Source organism: Castor canadensis, chromosome 5 (genome assembly GCF_047511655.1).
Source record: "Castor canadensis chromosome 5, mCasCan1.hap1v2, whole genome shotgun sequence".
Lineage (NCBI taxonomy): Eukaryota > Metazoa > Chordata > Mammalia > Rodentia > Castoridae > Castor > Castor canadensis.
The window spans coordinates 62599900-62619318 of NC_133390.1; the positions used below are offsets into that span (position 1 = coordinate 62599900).

At 43.0% G+C, this 19419-nt stretch overlaps 1 protein-coding gene across 1 annotated transcript in view; it reads right to left on the reverse strand.

Annotated features, from left to right (window-relative positions):
* The window catches only part of Drd3 (dopamine receptor D3), a 48220-nt gene that overhangs the window by 13340 nt on the left and 15461 nt on the right, over positions 1-19419 (reverse strand). Inside the window, exon 3 of the mRNA XM_074072380.1 lies at positions 14310-14422. Within this exon, the coding sequence (XP_073928481.1) occupies positions 14310-14422 (113 nt within the window). The remainder of the gene's footprint in view (positions 1-14309; positions 14423-19419) is intronic.

A 19419-nucleotide genomic window follows, 5' to 3' on the forward strand; every position in this document is an offset into this window, starting at 1 on the left:
AGATGACTAGAGAGGTTACATATGGCAGGAGAAAAATAATTAAGTTGGAGAGAGAGAAAAATAATTTTGTTGTTTGAGTAAAAATAGTAGGTTGAGATGAGAGATGAAGAACTCATTGGGCCAGGTGCCAAGGTTTCATTCCTGTACTCCTGGGTACTCAGGAGGCAGAGGTCAGGAAGATTGAAGTTCACAGCCAGTCCAGGCAGAATTCAGTAAGCCCTATCTCAAAAATGTCCATACAAAAGAGCTGGCAGAGTGGCTCAAGGTAAATCACCTGCCTAGCAAGTGTGAGGCCCTGGGCTCAAACCCCAGTACCATTGAAAACACACACACACACACACACACACACACACACACACACACACACACACACACAGACATAAAACAAAACCAACAACGACAAAAAACATTGGGGAGAATGAGCAGAACAAGGGAGAAAGAAACTGTTTATACAGGAGCAGTGGGCTACTGGAGGACTTCTCAGTGATTACCCAGCATAGCTGACCTTCAGTCTGAAGATTCTAAGTGACAGTCTGTGTGCCTTTATTTTCTCCCACTGCTTCCCAGACAGTGATAGAACTGTGCCTGAGGAAGATGTATACTCCTTGCTTGTATCCTAATAAAAATTCTACCTTCACAGTGACAAGTGATCCAAGTAATAGAGGTTTTGAAAATAGAGTAGAATAATATCCAATGGAGGCTTATTTTACAATCTGGTTTTCTTGCTTTTACATGGTGTGTTAGTCAGCCTTTTCCTTAGCTGTGACAAATACTTGAGAGAAACAACTTAAAGGAAAGAAGTATTTATTTTAACTTACAGTTTCAGAGGTTTTGCTCTATGGTTGACTGGCTGGATCCATTACTTTGCACATGTGGCAAGGCAGAATGTCATGGCAGCAGAAGGCTGCTTACTTCAGGTAGCCAGGAAGCAGAGAGGAGCAACAGGAAGGAACCAGGGCTAAGCATACCCTTAAACATGTTCCCAGTGACCCACTTCCTCCAATTAGGCCCACCTCCCACAGTTCTACCATCTCCCAATAGTCTATCCAAATTTTGAATCCATCAATGGATTAAGCCATTGATTAGTTAGCGCCTTCATGATCTAATAATCTCTGGATGTCTCATAGACAGACCAGGAGGTGTGCTTTAGTAAACTCCTAGTTGTCTCAGTCTAATCAAGTTGACAAGATTAACCATCACACATGGTCAGGATCTAGTTCTTTACTCTTATTTGATATTGTTGTATTTTCTGTGGCAACTGCTCACACACATTCCTAGCTGCTTGCGGGACTTACCTGGACAAGTATTCCACAGTCATCTGAAATTCAACATGTCTGAAACAGATCCTCCCTGCTCCTCCACTTCCCTTACTATAGTTCTACTTTCTGCCTTCTTTCACACATCTAGACTCAATACTCAGGCATTTTAACTTTCCTTTGATCCTTTCGTATCATTCATTCATTTAACTTTTGTCTCGACGTTTATGGAGTCCCTACAATACACCAGGTCTGATGCTGGATACATGGAGACATGCAAAGTGGACATTGTCTCTGTCCTCATTGAGCTAAGAGTCCAGAAGAGAGGATAAACAACAAAAAGAAGCAAATATGTTAATTTAAATTGAAGAGTGCCATGTGGGAAATGAGATGGGTGACATGTTAAGAGAACAAATGAAGAGGTAAAAAAGGGGCAAACCAACATGGAGTGGGCAAGGAAGTGAGTGGTACAAGAGAGAGTCAGCCATTTAGTGAAGTTGGGGAGAAACATTTCAGGTGTCAGGAAAACAGATCCTGCAGATCTATTATAATACCATTCCCATTTATCCACCTATCCCTTTCTTATGACCTGCTCTCTATGATGGCTGTAGTCTTCTGGCTGGTCTTTGGCTGCCAAGTCCCTAAATCAATTTCATTATGTTTTTTTGGGAGCATTTTTGGTGGTACTTGGGTTTGAACTTGGGACCTTGTACTTCCTAGGCAGGCGCTGTACCACTTGAGTATGCCTCTAGCCTTCTCATAATGTCTTTTGGAGCTCTTCAGCTGAAAACTGTCTGAGATAGAGAAAATTCTAAGAAGGCCTCCAGGATTTCTGTTCTGTATAATCTCTTCCCATTGAGTGTGGGCTGAACCTCTGAAGATGATGTAATATCATTCTTGTGATTAGATTTCTAATCAATTGACATCAAAGTTAATCAAAAGGGAAATTATCCTGAGTTGCCTCGCCTAAGCAGGTGAGCCCTTAAAAGTGACTGAGCTGTTTCTGAACTCAGAGAGATCCAAAGCATGAGAAATTATTGTGCTGACCTTGAAGGAGAAAACTGCCATGTTTTGTAAAGGGTTATTTGGCAGGGGATGGCAAAAGGCCTACAGGAGGCCTGGCTGACAGCCTGTAAGGAAGTGAGAGCCACATTGCCACAACCTCAAGGAACTGAATCCTATCAACAACCTGAATGAATTTGGAGGAGGACCCAAAGTTCCAGACAAGAACATAATCCAGTCTACACCTAGATTTCAACTTTGAGGCCCTGAGCAGACACCCTGCATACGCTGTGCACAGTGTTCTGACTTACAGAAATTTTGTGAGATTAAAAAATCGGTATAGTTTACAACTCTTAAAACTGTGATAATTTATTTCACAGCAATAGAAAATGAAAACACTGTCAGGGGCTCTTCTTTCACCCATAGGCCAAAGTTAATCTTCCTCAACATGACCTCAACTTACCTTGCTGACCTGATCTCCCACTGGTCTAGTGATGAGTACTCTTGAATAGTCACAGGCTGGTGACTTTGTTCAGTCCATCGTTCCTCCTTCCTCCCTGGGAAGCTCCTTTAATCCCAGGACACATTCTCCAGCAGCCTTCTCAGTCCTCTCAGTCTTACAGAGCCCTCTAACTCTGAACTCATATTGTGCCTATACTCATCAATGATATGCCTTGACTCATCATTGAACTTGGCTCTTGGCTGGAGACAGATGGCCCCGTTTGATTTAAATTACTTGATGACTCAAATCATCTTATAACCTCAGAATTCCCCATAGATTCTTTCATGAAGCAAATAGTAAGAAGCTGTTGACTAAACTTCCCCATAAGAGAACAGTCCCAGCCAGGCTCAAGCAATCTAAAACCTAAGTCTAGATATAGCTCAACAATTTTTGTCCTCTCAGTTTCCAGATTCAGAGCACAGGCCACCTGAACCCTTTCTGCACACCCCAAAGCTGGGCTTGAGGAAGGGTAGGGCGGATTCTGGGTGAGAGAGAGTGGAGCATTGTTCCCTGATTCTACTTCTGAGTGTGTCGAGCTCCTATGCACAGTGCTGCCTGCCTCATGTGTATCTAGTTTAACATTGATGTTACCAGAAGAGCACTTAAAGGCAACTCTGAGTTCTGAGATGAAGACAAAGTCTTCAAGACTTGGCTTTGGCACCATAATGTATAACAAAGGGTTCTTAATAAGGTCAAATTCAGATTCCCCCCCACCAGCTCCAAGAGAGGCTGTGACAATCCAGTTCTTTCTGAGGTATGTACAAGTCTTCCCTTGAGCCCACACCTTTTTTGCACAGGGGCAGGCCACGTAGCACTGCTGTCCCTCTCGGGCTTCAGATCTTCCCTAGATCTTCTAGGGTTGTAAGTCAAATGTGGCTACCAGGGCCTTGTTGTTAGTGGTGACTCTGAGGCACCTGGGAGGAGAGGGTGAACGTTGAGTCCTGTTGTCACAGCTAAACAGCTAGTTGAGGTATGGAAAGGAAAGCAGTGACCTCTGGGCCAGACTTGCAGTTAGGCAAAGACCTCCCTTTTTTTTTTTCCCCACAGCACATAAAGTCCTTTGATGTAAAAGAGCCTGGTCATGCTGTGCATTCATTCAATGTGTGTGCTGCTAAATGGCTAACAACTGGCTCTCTCCAGGTGAAATGTCCTAATTTGTAACATTTGCCACTTTTTGTGGTGTAAACAATTCCACCGTTGCCCATGTCAGGCTTCCACCAAAGATTTAACAAATGGCTCAAAAAAAAAAAAAATCCTAAAATTTTGCCAGATAGCTTTTGCTAGCCATTATCATTGACTCTAGAACACCACTGAGAGTTGTATACTTTTTCTTTTCTAGGTGGGATGGAGTTTGAACTCAGGGCTTTGCCCTTGCAAGGCAGGAGTTTTACAACTTGAGCCATACCTCCAGCCTATTTTGGTCTGGTTATTTGGGAGATGGAATCTTACAAACTATTTGCTTGGGCTAGCCTTGATCCTCCCCATCCTATTGCTAGGATTACAGGTGTGAGCCACAGATGCCCTGCTATGTGTGCTTGTCTATATATGTCTCACTCTTCATCAACTCCTTGAAGGCTCCATTAATTCACTGGGCCAGTGAGGGTAAGGAGCCCTGACTCTGTTTTATAAAGGAAGAATCAGAGATAGAGGGAGGCCAATGATGGATCCAAAGTTGGGCAGTGCAGGGGGTTCTGCAGAGCCAGCTCTTCCACCTCCTGGGCCAGTATATTTTCTGAAAGTCCTATTCCAGCTCCAGGGCATGCACAAGTCTCTGAACCCTGCATCAACCCTGCATCTGCCCTGCACTGCACAAAGAAACCCTCTCAAGGCTCAACCAGGACTTGGCAAGAGGTGCTGGCTGGAGTGCAGGGCAAAAAGACTTCTTCAGAGAATTTAGAGTGTTGGGGGGTTTGTACTTGGAGAGCACTGTGGATGGCCAGAACTGAGTTCCCCAATTAGCTTGGTCCTATTACTTGCCTGCGGTGAGGGAGGCCTTGTTAAAATGCAGATTCTGATGTCCCTAGAGACTCTGATGAGGTACTTCTGAAGTACAAACATAGAAATGTGTATTTTTGTTTTGCCTTATTTTCTTGCAGTGGTAGGGATCGAACTCATGGTCTTGTGCAAGATAGGCAAGCGCTCGACCACCGAACTACATCCCTAGCTGAAATGTGTTCTTTAGCAAGCAAAATGTATCTTATGATAAGACAAGTTTGAGAAAGTCTGCATCGGGGAAAATCTCTGTCAAATATTCTTGTCAACATGGGTAAAAAGTGAGCGCCAAGCCTACAATTTACCACTGTCACAGTACATGTTTCCTCTTTTTAAAACAGGATCAAACTGCTGGAAGAAAGGAGCCCCCACCCACCCAGTTGGCCATAGGTGACCGAGACCTCAAGGCTGTTCCAGAATCCGCCATCGGAGGGCACCATAATGCAGCAAGAACTCTGCCCGCAACTGGGGTGAGAAGTTCACTGCTCACCTGGAGGCTCTCCAGTCTCTGCGGGGAGGCTGGGAGGGAAAACCCGCCCCCTTGGTTCCTGGAGCCCTGCAGGGACCCCGAATTCCCACCCAGGCAGATTGTTTAGCGTCTGGTTTCCTCTCGGAGCCATTGCTGATGACCGGCCGCGGGCGAGTTCTGCGCCAGCGCGCAGGGGGCCGGGCTGGGCCAGGGGCCGCCTCTGAACGCAGACGCGATGGCCGGCGGCGCGGCCGCCCGGTGTCCCTCTGTCCCTGCGCCAGGCCCCCCGCCCCGTGGGTGGAATGTGTAACTCCCACGACCCCAACTCGGGCAGTGTGCACGATGGGGAAGTCGTCCGCACCCCAGCTCTGCAGCTTCACTGCGTGACTGTGTGGTCAGCTGCTGGACTTTCTGACTCGATTTCCTCATCTGTACCACAGGGATAATGACACCTGCCCAACAGGCGCGTTACCAAACACTGCATGAGATTAGCCCTGTGAAGTCTTTTTAGCACAATGTCTAGTACATAGTTAACATTCAAACGACAGTATTATTATTGTTATTGTCATTATTACTGTGCTAGGCAAGGGACCAGAGAGCGTTCATACCGGTAAGTTTATGATTGTCTTTTTCTTACTCTTGGTTATGAGAGAACATTAAATTTGTTTATTTATCAAAAATGTATTTAGCTATCAAACAAACACTCGGTGCTGGAAGTTCTTTACAAATAGTAACTCACTTAATCCTTCTAACAACTGTTTGAGGTAGTTGCGGTTATCTCTACTGAGCAGATAAGGACATTGAGGCTCTGCAAAGTTAATTGACTTGCCCAAGGTCACTTTCAGTTGTGTGCAGATACTGGACTTTTGACCTGGCAAAGTGACTCCAGAACTAGGGCCAGAAGTGAGACTCACAGCTCAGGGTCACTGTGCTTTAGAAGAAACTGGGCAGAGTGGTCATGGGGGTGGGGGTTGAGGGAGGAGGAGGTGCTTCCAGGCCTGTATTCCCAGTCCTCAGGAGGCAGAGGCAGAAGGATGGTGACTTCCAGGCCACCGTGGGGTACATAGGGACCCAATCAAAAAACCAAGGGCTAGGGGTGTAACTTAGTGGTACAGCATGGAATGCTTGAGTCTCAGCATTCCAGAAAAACAAAACTAAACAAAAAAACAGGCTGACTAACTGGGCTGGAGGTGTGGCTCGAGCCATAGAGAGTCTGATTGCAAGCGTGAAGCCTGAGTTCAAGCTTCAGTCCCATCCCCCCAAATGACGACAATAGTAATAATAAAATGAATAAAAGGGAAAAACAGTTGACTGAACCCTATTGCTCTGCACTTCCAACTGTGTCATCTTGGCCAACTTCCTACACAGTCTAACCTCAGAATCTGTATTTGTAAAAAAAAAAAAAGGAACAATTTCCCTACCTTGTTTGGTTGTTGCTAGGGTTAGCAATAATGAGTGAAAAGCTGGAAGCGCCTGACACATTGTACATGCTAAACACACGGTAGCTATTTCTATTGTTGTTCTTGCCTGTAGCCTCATACACGTTAGGGACAGCATTGAGATAGCCAGGACATTGAGGATGTTAGAATTGTGCCTCATTTAGTCCAAGGAGGCCCTTCCCTGGGTGCTCCATCCACACCTCCACAAGTAATGGGGCCAATCACTGAAATAGAGGACTGGTGGAGGAGTGAGAAGACCCAGTTTCTAGTCCCAACTTGTGCTGAGGTTGTAGGACTGTCTGTAAACACTGAACATTTTTGCTCAAATGAGTTAACTATGAAGCACCTTCTGCCTCTCAATTTCATCTGTGGGGTTGATGTGTCTTGTCACCCTGCTGAAGGTCTTAGTATCATGGCAGAGCTTGATTTTCCACACTCTAGAGCCCTGTCCCAAAGTGGGAGAAGGAGGTGGCAGATAGAAGTGATGAGGGTGCCTCTTGGGGGAGGAATGGGGCTAGCCTGGGTGGGAGGGCCTGACTCTAACTTCCCGCCTGGGTTTAATGAGCTCCAGAGCTCTGCGAGGGCTGCTTTTCACCACCTTTTATTTGGTCAGACAGGGGGCTCAATAAATCCTTAGTTCCATGGCCTCCCTTGGTGGAGTTGTTGAAGGAGAGAGCTTTTTGCAAATGACTGGAAAGCCCTTTGCAAATATAAAGTGCTTATTTAGATGCAAACTAAAAATTCAAGGTGCCTGTGACTCATCTGGTACCTATTGTGCTCGCTGCAAAGACGCGGAGGCTTGCCTGTGTGATGGGTGCCATTTGAGAGCCACTTAAAGAACTCCCTGGTGAATGAATTTGGTTGCATTATTCCAGGCTCCTCTCGGAGGACTCTAATTTTCACCGCTTGGTCGTGTCCTTCTCTTCTGACACATTCTCAGCTGTCTCCCCGAGTTAGCTCTGACCCCTGATGAGGTGGGAGGGGGCTGACTTACTGGAGCCACAGGGTGGGGGCTTGTGCTCCTTGGGAGGACTTCCCACTCTGCTTTTTTTTTTTTAACAAAAAGAAAAGGCAGCTTTAATCCAAGCATCAGAGCTATGCCTAAGAATCTAATAATAATTGTATTACTTGCTTTCAAAAACCCTTTTATCATTTTCTTTTCTTTCCTATCTCTTACCACCCTGTTATTACAGACCAGGGCTTCATGACCAAAAAATACTGAATCCATTTGGTCAAGTTTGTCAGACTGGTGATTGGCATTGTGTGGAGACCAAAGGTCTGTATGAATGACTGCATTTCTAATGAATTGACCAGCTATCTGGCATCTCATGAACAGGTTTTAATGCTGTGTACTGCAAACTGTTGTGAAAGATAATGGAGACAGCTTTTCTGAGGCCCATTTTCATTCCTAGAACAGGGAGGGGACTCCATTTTGAAGTGGGGTGAGAATTGACCCATAATGAAATATCAGCCCTGAAGGAAACCTCCTGTTCCATTGGGATCTAACACATGGTTCAACCCTTCAAGTTTAGGTAGGTGAGTGCTTTGCTTTCTGGGAATTTTCCTGTAGGGAACAAACGCCAATTCAAGATTTATTCTTGTTCGTTGTGCTTTAAATGTAAAAGGAGAAGTGTGTGTCAAGCATTGTGGCTGTGGGTGAAATGGTCCTCTTCTTCGAATTGGAAAAAGGTGCCCCTCTCTTGCAGACAAATTGCAAAAACGCACCCTTTCATGGTCAACTTAGGGCTTGATGAATGAGACACTGGCTAAGTTTTGTTCCCATGCGTCCTTCTTCAAGGCACAACCTACTGTATCACCGATAGTCCTCCGTGTGTGTAATTTGTGTGTGTGTGTGTGTGTGTGTGTGTGTGAGTGTAAAACTCTCAAGAGGATAGAGAGGAGAGTCGGGAACCAGGAAGGCTGGGAGGAGCCGTCCCAGCCTCTCTCCAGGACTCTCTTTATATAAAATTCTCCTTCCTTAGAGATTAACTCTCCCCAGTGTTCTTTCTGAAGATGCCTATTTGTGGTATGAAGCCAGTAGAGTAAGCAAGACCAAAGAACTGTCCCAGGCTACAAGAGTCTATTCCCTAAAACCTCAGATGGCCCACACCCAGATGGCTCATACCTTGGCTATAAGGTAATAACCCTAAATTCTATCAAGGTCACTCATGTGCCTTGAGGACATAATGACTGCTGTATGACTTTCTACTGGTGGTACTAAGAGGGCAAAAAAGATGCTCCCACCCTCTCAAAAGCACAGGTGTATGACTTCCCATACCCAGGCAGCCACTGCACAGTCATCAAACCATTTGGGGAGAGGCCACAAGGGGAGGGGCCTCAATTTTATGCCACCTAGTAACCTCACCCTACTGAATAATAAAACCCCAGGGGAGACAACTTCGGGGTAGTCAGCCCTCATTTAACTGCTCACTTTCTCTTTGCTAATAAACCATTCCTTGTTACTGTTTGTGGTTATGGTGCTGCCCTATGGGCAGTAACCTAATCTTGGTATAGGGGCTTGGCAGGGAGTTAGGAAACCTGATAGCTGAAAACCATGACTTGAATGTTGATAAGAAATTACATCCTAGACTGCTGAAATGGACTGGAAGGCTTGTGACATACCTCAGGGTCTTCCTGCCTCATAGCCCCTGCAGCCCACAGAAAATGACAGCTCCAGTCCGGCCACGCAAGGCCAATCCACCCCTACCAGACATGCAGGAGCTGTTGATGACACATAGTCCAGTCTCCAGAAGTTAATGACATGTAACCAGTTTTCTAGAACTGACCACCACCATGTCTATAGACCCCAATCAAAGTTTGAGATCTTGGGATCTCCTGCACATGGCTCCTTTTTGAACCTCCCCACCCTCTAGTCTGGACAGTGCACTGTGCTTTGCTTTTGTTTTGGTTTGAATTAATAAACCTGCCCCTGTTTAAGCCTCCTGTCTGTCCATCCTTGAATTCTTTCTCTGGTGAGACTAGAACGTTACATTCCCCAAGATCCAGTGACCTGAATCTGGTGACATGTTTTGGCAAGCCAAGCTAGAAGATGCCTACTCAGGGGCAAGTGACTTTATTTTTCTCTGGTTCTGGTAAGCCTGCCTGACTACTTATCCACAGGGGGAAGACTGCTTTTTCAGTCTTACTCTCTCATTTTGGACTACTTTCTTGCAAAACTTGCACACAGTGGGGATTACTCCTCCCTTCTCCTGTGGCTAGAAAGACCAAATAGTTACCCATCAATTTGCCTTTGTATCCTGAACTGTAGCCACAGGGTAAATCTAACGTGAAAATTTTGAGGGCCCCAATGTTAGAGCGAGCGCCTGCTTACCAAGTGTGAAGCCTGAAGTTCAAAACCCAATACCTCATTAAAAGAGAAAAAATCAAACCAAAACAAAACAAAAAAACCATTTTGGTTCTTTGTGTATTTTCTCTCCTTTCTGCATTCTTCTGGTTTATCCTAAGATAGTTTTGCTGTTCAAGGTCGTTTGAAAGTTTTGTTATATAAGTCAGCACTAGCTAAAACGCAATATTCTATAACTCTTAGACTCATGTAAGCTCCCCAGAAAATGATGTTTAAAAGAATGGTGGAGTGGCTCAAGTGGTAGAGCACCTACGTAGCAAGTGTGAGGCCGTGAGTTCAAGACTTAGTATCACCAGAAAAAAAAAAAGCTTAAGAGGGCCTTTTAAAAAAATCCAAGCAGCAATAAAGTCCACATAATATCTACAGCTATGTATGAACAGGTGATCTTTATTTGTTTCATTTTATAAACATAGTTAGGCTATAAATGTAGTTATATGTAGTTGTTATAAATATAGTTTAGGTTTAAAAATAAGGTAAAAAAGGGAGATAAAAAATGTTAAAAGGTTATAAAGAAGGAGAACATTTTTAAATAAAAACAGGCAGATAAGGGCAAAACCAGAAGGCTAAAAATATGTGAAAAAAGAATTGTGTTAGGGTTTATGCTGGGATACAATTGGTAAAATATGGTAGGACGTGAGGGGACATAAAAACATTACAAGTAAGTGAACATTTTCTAGACAAAAAGGTTTTTTTTTTTTACATAGTAAAAAACTGTTACAAAACAAAAATAAACAGATAAAGACAAAACTAAGAGGGTAAAAACATGTCACAAAAGGATTGTGGTAGTGTTTATAATGAGTTATGGTTGATAAACCAAATGCTGTCTTGATAAATTTATAAAAGTTCTCTAAAAACTTCCCTTAAACTCCAGTGAAAGGTTGGACACAAAAGGTGCATGGACTATCTCTTCCCTGAGACCACCCACTCTACTCGATGAGAATATATTTGTACTTCTCTTAATAAATTTTGCTATTACTTTTGCTACATTTTACATCTTGCTTAAAATCTTCTCTCATGGGAACACAAGAACCCAGGACCCCAACTGAAACTTCAATTACAATTTTAGATGTTGTACCCAAAGACCCAGAAACATCTGGAACATCTGGAATACCCCATCCATCCAAACACTGGCTGCCCCAGCAAGGGACCACTGAATTTAGTTTAAGGCTCCATATAGGCACAGCAGGGAGATTCACAGGTGACAGGACCCAGGTCTAACAGAAGAATTTGGTAGTGGGGATTGAGGGGGGAAGGGTAGAGGTGATGATAGAACAAACCAGTTGCAGCCCACTATTTCTGTAAATAATATACCCCAAAACATTTACTAAATGTCCAGAAATTATACAATAGACTTAGATGTTAAAGCTAAAAATATTATAAAATCTTAACTATCTCTTCACTTTTTGACAGCTCTATTGAAATATAATTTATATATCATACAATCCACTTAAAGTGTACAATTTAAATTTTGATATATTTCCAGAATTATGTACCCACATTGTACTCTTTAATGGCATTATTTCCAGCACTGTGGACATATTCTTTAATTTTTGTTCCCAGTTAGAGAGCTGATCAAGTGACATAAGTAAGAAAGCATCCAGTTGGCTGGTTGGTTTGCAGTGTTGCCATAGGAAAGTGTTTTCATGCTCATTCTTTATTGTTCAAAGTTCCCATTTCAGCACATGGAAGGAAGTTTCAGGCTATTGCAGGAGAGGGCACAACACCGGGCCACGTGAGAAAAGGCTGGCTGGACGTGTCACAACATAGTGGCAGAGAAAGCATTATGAGGGCCCAGGGTGCTTGAATCAAGCTGTCGTTCTGTAGAAGGGTCATATGGAAAAGGAGGTTGTTGTGGTAGAACTTGGAGCATGAGAAGGATGTAGGGAGACCCAAAGAAAGAAGAGATTAGAAAAGTGGACTGAGGCCATATTGTGGAAAACTTTGAATCCCAGACTGTGGAGTAAGTTTTAACTTTTATTCTACAGACCAAGGAGAATGAAAGGATCCTGACTAGGGCAGTGAACATCAGGGCTATGCTTGTGGGGGATAGCTCTGAGGGAATGAAAGACCTTTCAAAAATCTGTGGCCAAAGTTCAGGTCAAAGTAATGGGAGCCTTAAATAACTAGGGGACAGCAAGCAAGAAAAAAAAAAAATACAGGTAAATTTGAAAGAAAATGCGAAACTAGAATCTATGTAAGCATAGATTGCTTGGGTGTGGGAGATTAGGAAGAGAGAGGAATCAAGTCACACCCAAGATTCTGGGATAAAGATGGTGTCAACGGGAGGTCATCAAGTCTGTATGGCTTGGTGTTTGATTTTTTTTTTAACAAAAATGTTAAAAATAAACTTTTTTTAGAAAACATTTTGTGTTATAGGGGCCAATGGAATATCCAGGCAGTAATGTGATCTGGAATTTGGGGGAGAAGATAGGGGAATAGTGGAGATTTGGTGAGGTTAACAAACAAAGTTTAAGATTATTAATTTGGAGTCAAATAGGCATGAATTCAAATCCTAACATGGCCCTATTTCAGCTGTGTTGTGAGTTTGGAAATTTTTTTTTTCAATCGTAGTCTGGTGACATTTATTTTAAGGGTAATACCTCTATGTGCATGAATAGCTCTTCATGGTTAAAACACATTCCAGTTTATCTTTCTCAGTCTCTTCTTACTCATCTTCTTCCTTTGGTAAACTCTAACCATTGCTGTTAGAGCAAAACTTTCCAAATATCTTAACACCTCAGGGACAGTTCCATTAAAAAAAATTTATTTGATCATTTTTCCATTTATTTACATGTGTATACATTATTCGGGCCAACTTCGTCATTAACCCCACCCCCACCCTCCACCCCCCACCCCCGCCTCTGGGCAGAACCTGTTCCACCCTCTTGTTCTCTGATTTTGTTGAAGAAAAAACATAAAATATAATAAGAAAAACATGGCAATTTTGCTAGTTTCAGATAAGGATAGCTACACAGGGAGATTCCTTGTGTTGCTTCCATGCACATGTGTATTGCAACCCACATTGGTTCATCTCTACCAGACCTCTTCACTACTTCCTAGTCCCCTTCCCATAGTGCCCTTGGCCAGTTTAAGATTGCTATATTCACTCCTCTGCAGTGAGCACATCAACCACATTCAAATTTTTGGTTTTCTTCCTTGCCCTATCCCTTCCATGTGAGGTCTCCCCTTATTGTGTAAACCATGTCCAATAACATTACTTTGGCAAATTCTTTAATTCTGAGGAAATGAAGGCATATAGTACCTAGGAGCTGTTAAGATGAAGTGAGTTAATTTAGAACAATGTTGTAAATTCTCAATCAATGGCATATCTTATTTGGGGTCAACTGTTGGAACCATGGAGTAGATAATGACATTATTGGGAAAGCAAGAAGAGATGGGGAGAGGGAGGCTGTTGAGGACTCAGAGAAAAAAAGGTTGGAGGCTCTTGACTGGCTTCAGACCAGCCTTAAGACCTAAGATTCCAAAGTGACCTTTTTTCCCCAGGGCTCTCAGTGGGCCTGGGGATGTCTTGTGGCAAATCTAAGGCTCAGGTGGGGAATAGGAGAAAGAAGAGAGGATGGCAAAGAGGGAAAGTGAGCAACAGAATGACCCAGAGCAGGGGCAGAGAGTTCAGGCCCTTTTAGGGACAGAAAGTTAAGTTGCTCAGGTGGAACACATACAGAGTAGAGCCCAAATTGTGGAAATTCATTCCAGCAACCAAAAAGCAATTTTCAAAAGAACAATTTACTTGTTTTTCTTGTTTTCTACAAGGGAACTTTATAGATCACAGCCATACTTTCTAAAATTGCCTTTCTCTACTCTCTACTCTCTTTTCTCCCTCCTGTAAAATACACCCATGGTTGCCTGTCTCTTTTTCCACACCTACCCTCCTTCTTCCCTTCACCCAAAACAAACAAACAAGCAAAACAACTACAGAATTTCCCGTTAACCCAGTCAGCTCGCCTTTTGTCCCTTTTCACTTTCCTTGCAATCAGGAATCACAGATGCCTCAAAGGATGGTCAAGAAACAAACCCAGAATCCTCTTTAGGAGGCTAGAGGAGAGGAAAGGCTACGAAAGTTTATAGGATAACTATTTCTGTCCTGACACAAGGATTTCTTTTGACCTGCAAACCACAGTTAAAAAGAAAAACAGAGGAAAAAAAGTGTACCAGTGGCAAGTTCGACTTGGAAGTGACCCCAGGGCCTCAAGTGCATAGCCTGTTTCCTCCTCCCCCTTTTAGGGCTACCTCTCTCTTAAGCCTAGAAGGGGAGTCCCATCCTTACCTGTCTATGCTGATGGCACAGAGGTTCAGGATGCTGGCTGTACACATCATGACATCCAGGGTGACAAAAACGTCACAGCAAATGCGGCTGAAATTCCAGACTCCACCTGTCACCTGGGCATCAAAGACAAGAAGAATGTTAGTGTTTTTCCCAGCAAAGGAATAACAACCCAGTCCATTCTCCTGTTTTCCTTATGCATAGATGCTGACCTGCCCTGGTGGCTCCCTGTGGTTGGCACCATGATTGTTACCATAGGGAAGACAGGAGCCAAGGGAGTGCCAGGCTGTCCAAAACTGATTGCTAAAGAAAGGGCAGAATGTTACGATGTTAGTGCTGGAAGGAATCTTCCAAATCAGTAAGTGCAGTGTTTCTCAGAGTGGTCTGCAGTTGGGGTACTTATTAAAGATGTAGATTTGTGAATCTTCCATAGACCTAGTGAATCCGAGTCTCTGGATCTGAGGCCTATGGGTCTTCATTTTCAAGTAAACACTGTAGACATGCCAAGGTTTGAGAATTACTGATCTAGCTCAGATTGCGGAACACTCCTTCTGGTTAAGTGATGTGTCCAGAGATGCGTATCTGCCCTTAGATGCACAGCTGGTAGTAAAAGAGCTTGGGTGACTGCCCAATGTGCATTGTCCCAAAACTGCCTCTCTGAAGCATAGTAGAGGGTTCACCGTGTACCCAGGGAACATGTTTGCCATAAAATATAACTCCAAAGCAAAAATCTCTCTGGCTTTAGGTTTTAATGCTTGGAAACCTCCTGAAACAATATCTGTAAGAACCTACATAAAATAAATGTACACCAGTGTGACTGCCTTCCACTCCAGCCTCCACATCTAATCGCCCAGCAGTGGGAAAAGCCTGGGTCCCGGGGATAGAAAAGGGCCCTCAGAATGGATGAGGCTGATTCTGACCTCAGGCCTCTGCACATGAGTCCAAGTTCCATGGCCTCCCCTAAGCAACTCGTAGAAAACGTCAGAAGTTAGGTAACTCAATTTATATTCTAGCACATTTGTATTTTATTTTTGAGACTTTTACATAACTTAATTAAAGCAAGAAGATGTGTCAGGGAGATTGTCACTTTTTCAATGTCCACAAGCTGCCACTCCTGGGCCCCGAGGCTTTGGGCATTTGCCAGTCTCCTGCCTGTGAGGCTACCACTCTTGGGGACCATGGTTCTCAAAGAGAAGCTTGCAAAGATCTATGCCCCTGGCCACAGCTGGGTGGCTATGGTGTCCCCCTGAACAACCCCTACAGCTATTTAAGAAGGGAGGAAGGAAAGTGAAAGATATCCTACCTTGAGGTAGTTTCTCAAGAAAAAGACAGATATTGACCAAATATGCATAAAAACAATGCTGTTCCACTGTCCAGTGTTTCTCACCCAAGACACTTCCGATGTGACCAGGTCTCTACTTTTTATTCCTGCTTTATTTCTGTTTTATACCAAAAAAAAGCAAGGACCTGAAAGGCTATCTATTCTCCTTCTCTAACAACTTTGTCCCCTTGAGTTTATTTCCCTTTCAGCTTCCCATTCATCTCTGTATTTGGTCATCTTCAGCCTCTATTTTGAGAAGCACTGACCAAAGATTATTTTTTGTTTAAAAGCAACAATGAACAGTTAAAACAAGTAAAAAGTCATCATTTTTGATCCCTTGGTTGTAAATTTACTTTCTGTTATTTTGACCATTTGACTCTGTATAAATATAGGCCTAAGTGGAATTTATAGGAATTCTGAGAAAGAAAGACTTTTAAAAGGGAGCTGTGAGGACTTTGATCTATAGAGTGATAATCACACAATGATTTAAGAGAGGCAGGAGAATGAAAGACAGTTTTGCTCATTACACAGGACAGTTGTATGCTATAAAAGCTTCTCTCAAAAGCTGAATTTGGTATACTAAATTTCATTTCAACATATGTCTACTGTGTGACTTATGCCTTAAATTGAGAAAAAACTACTTTGTGTGTGCGTGTGTGTGTAACTGTGAGTGTTTGTGTATGTGAGTTGAGGTAGTGTCGGTTGAGAGAGGCTAGTTAGGACAATAGTCAACCCCAGTGCTTGCAGGGTACTCATGCATTCATAAAACAAGTACTCGTGAAGTGCTAATATTTAGTTTGTATATTATGTGTGTAAGAGGTTTTAGAAGTATATCACTGGGTCTAATCTTGAAGAACTTCCAAGATCACTAGAGAAGCAAGGCATTCTGAACACACTAACTACAGACCAGCATGAGAGTCTAATACTGCTAACACAAGCATTTATTGAAAATTTAGCCTCCACGGGTTACCCACCTACATAGCTCATTTGAGATTTTCTCTAACTTTGAAACTTCAGATTTTGAAAACTGAATTTGTGTGTTACTGGATGTGCTCTTAAAGCGTTGTGAGGAGTGTCAAATTTGCTAGATTAAGTGACTGTTACTTAACCAATTCAGTAACAGCAGAGACATTTACTTGTTCACTGCTGCTTGCTGGGCTCCTAGGGCGTGGGCCAGGTATGGAAATATATTCTGCAAGATTGAATGCTCTCTGGCATGCTCTGTATTCATACTAAATGCTACCATTTATTGAATGCTTACTAAGTGCCTGATATCCTGCTAAGCACTTTACATACATGGCTTCCATTGTTGGTTGTAATTCCATGGGAGAGGACTGCAGAGCTGGAGGTCTCTGAAGAAGCCGCATCTATCCTAAAGATTCCACAGACTGACTTTGGCAGAGTAGAATATCCTGATTGTGGAGAGAAGGAATGCTGTGGGTCGAGAGCCAAAATTATCTTGGGCTGTCTGAGGGTCCAATTTACTTTTTAACCTTCCTATCTGATCCAACATTCTCGTGACTGTTAGGTAAACCTCTTGGAATTCATAGCTAAGCTTTGCATCCCTCTAGCCTCCATCAACCCCAAAGCTTAGAATGCTGTAAAATAACATCTGATACCTATAGGAAAGATCTCCTACATAGCTGTAGTCCACCTACCTATCTTCCCCACCAATGAATTTGATGGAGATATTGATTTATGACTTTTTATGTTCCGTGGCTATAAAAGTTTATGTCACCTCTTTCATAGCAGAACACATCATTTAGGGTAACTTGAAACATTCATATTTGGCTCAGAATAAACTATTTTCATGTTTCTTTTAAAGCAGAGTGGTTATTTTTGCATTCACAGGACTGTTATTACTTTCAGCACAGAGAAAGAAAGCTTAGTGAAGTTAAGCACATTGCCACAGCTAGTAAGGCAGACAGGACATTGGGACATAGATTGTTAATGTCTGCTAACGGGAAGTGTCACCCAGGGAGGGGCAACTGTTGGAGAAGGGATGGAAGTGGGGAGACACAGGAGAAAGCAGAAAATAATGTTCTCGTCAGGGAGTTTTGTGTAACAGATGTATCTCTCCTTTCTGGGGAATGAGGCACTTTCCTGATTGTCCCATCCCAGGGCTGCAAAAAACAACAACAAAAACAGTGTAAAAGACAATGATGACTGCTGCCTTTGGGGCCTACGTGCAAAAAAACACACAGCAGTTTTCGGTGGTACCCCTCTTGAGAGAACAGTACTCAAGCTGTTCTCTGGCTTCCAGGCCACCTCTGCAATGCTACTATAGTCTAGCTACTCCATTTCCTTGTTGCCAGGATCTGCCATCAAAATTCCCCTTCTTTCCTTGATCTCAGCTAAGTGTCAAGAAGAAAACAACCTGATTAGATGATTAAAGTAATTCCCACTAAGATGCCATCACTTAGCCTTCCCTGGAGCTTACTCATTAAAATGAGTCTGTAATTGGTGAGACTTGTAATGAAAATATGTGTATATGTATATATAAATATATATATGTATATGTGCCGCCATCCTCCACATCATGTAAATAATAGTGTAATAGGAAGGGATCAGTGAAGAGCAGCAAAGTGCCAAGAACATGCCAAAAAACGGCACACATTATTTCATAGCAACCCAGTGAAATAAATGTGATGCCCAGCTTACAGATACATGGGGATCTTTGTAGGGGGGATTTGCTTGAGAACTCCTAGCTAGTAAAAGGAACTGGAATGTCAACCCCTTAGTATCAACCATGACTATTCTGCCTTGCAAAGGTTTATATCTTGGCACACCACTGCTGAGAAGTGTACAATACTCCTCTACTATCATCACAGGGAAGAAATTTGACATCTTTCTATCCATTTGCTGATGGATAGAAAGTATTATTGAGTGCCCACTACATGCCTGATACTGGCTTGGATGGGTGTGTTGAAATGAATTAAATCTGACTTTGTTCCCAGGGCCTCAGAATATAGTGCATGGGTGTTGGGTGTTGGGGGGCCAGGGAGAGTACTTTATGAACGGGTGTGGGGGAATTGAGGGCCCAAAAGATAGATGCTAAGAAAATATGGACGGGGTGGGGGGGGTGTGGCTCAATGATAAAGTGCCTGCCATGCAAGCATGAGGTCCTTAGTTCAACCTCCAGTACAGCGCAAAAGAAAAAGGAAAAGAAAAATAACTACGATATAATGTAATAAGTGCTGACAGTGAGGTAAATATAAAGTATCGTGAGAACATGAAAGGTAAGGTGATTTTTGAAATTAAACAGAAAAAAGTAAAAAAAAAAAAAGGATTTAAGGCCCTTTAGAGACATGATTCTTTCACCTAAATTCTAATGAATAACTCACTTCAGAATTACAGGCAGCCAGGTGGTGTTACTCTCACTTGCTAATGAATATAACTAACTCCCTTTGGCAATACAGAAGGTGGGAGTAAGCAGCAAAGTGTCTTCAGGTACTGAAGTTGCTATTGATTTTCAACAGACACAGCCTAAGGCTGCATTTCCCAAATCACCCCAGGCCTTTGCTAAACAAATGACTTGCAGGCTCCATTCCAAATAAGAAGTCTCTCAAGTGATTCTTACTGCCTGGGAGGTTTGGGAAACATTGGTCTTGGGGGGAGGGAGGGGCATAACATTATCTTCAAAAATGTCCCTAAAACAGGGCTACTTAAACTTTTTTTTTTTGAAACAGAGTCTATGTAGCTCAGGCTGGTATTGAACTCTCCATCCCCCTGTCTCAGCCTCCCAGTGCTGGGATTACTGGTACACCACAATACCTGACTATGTTTCTCTTT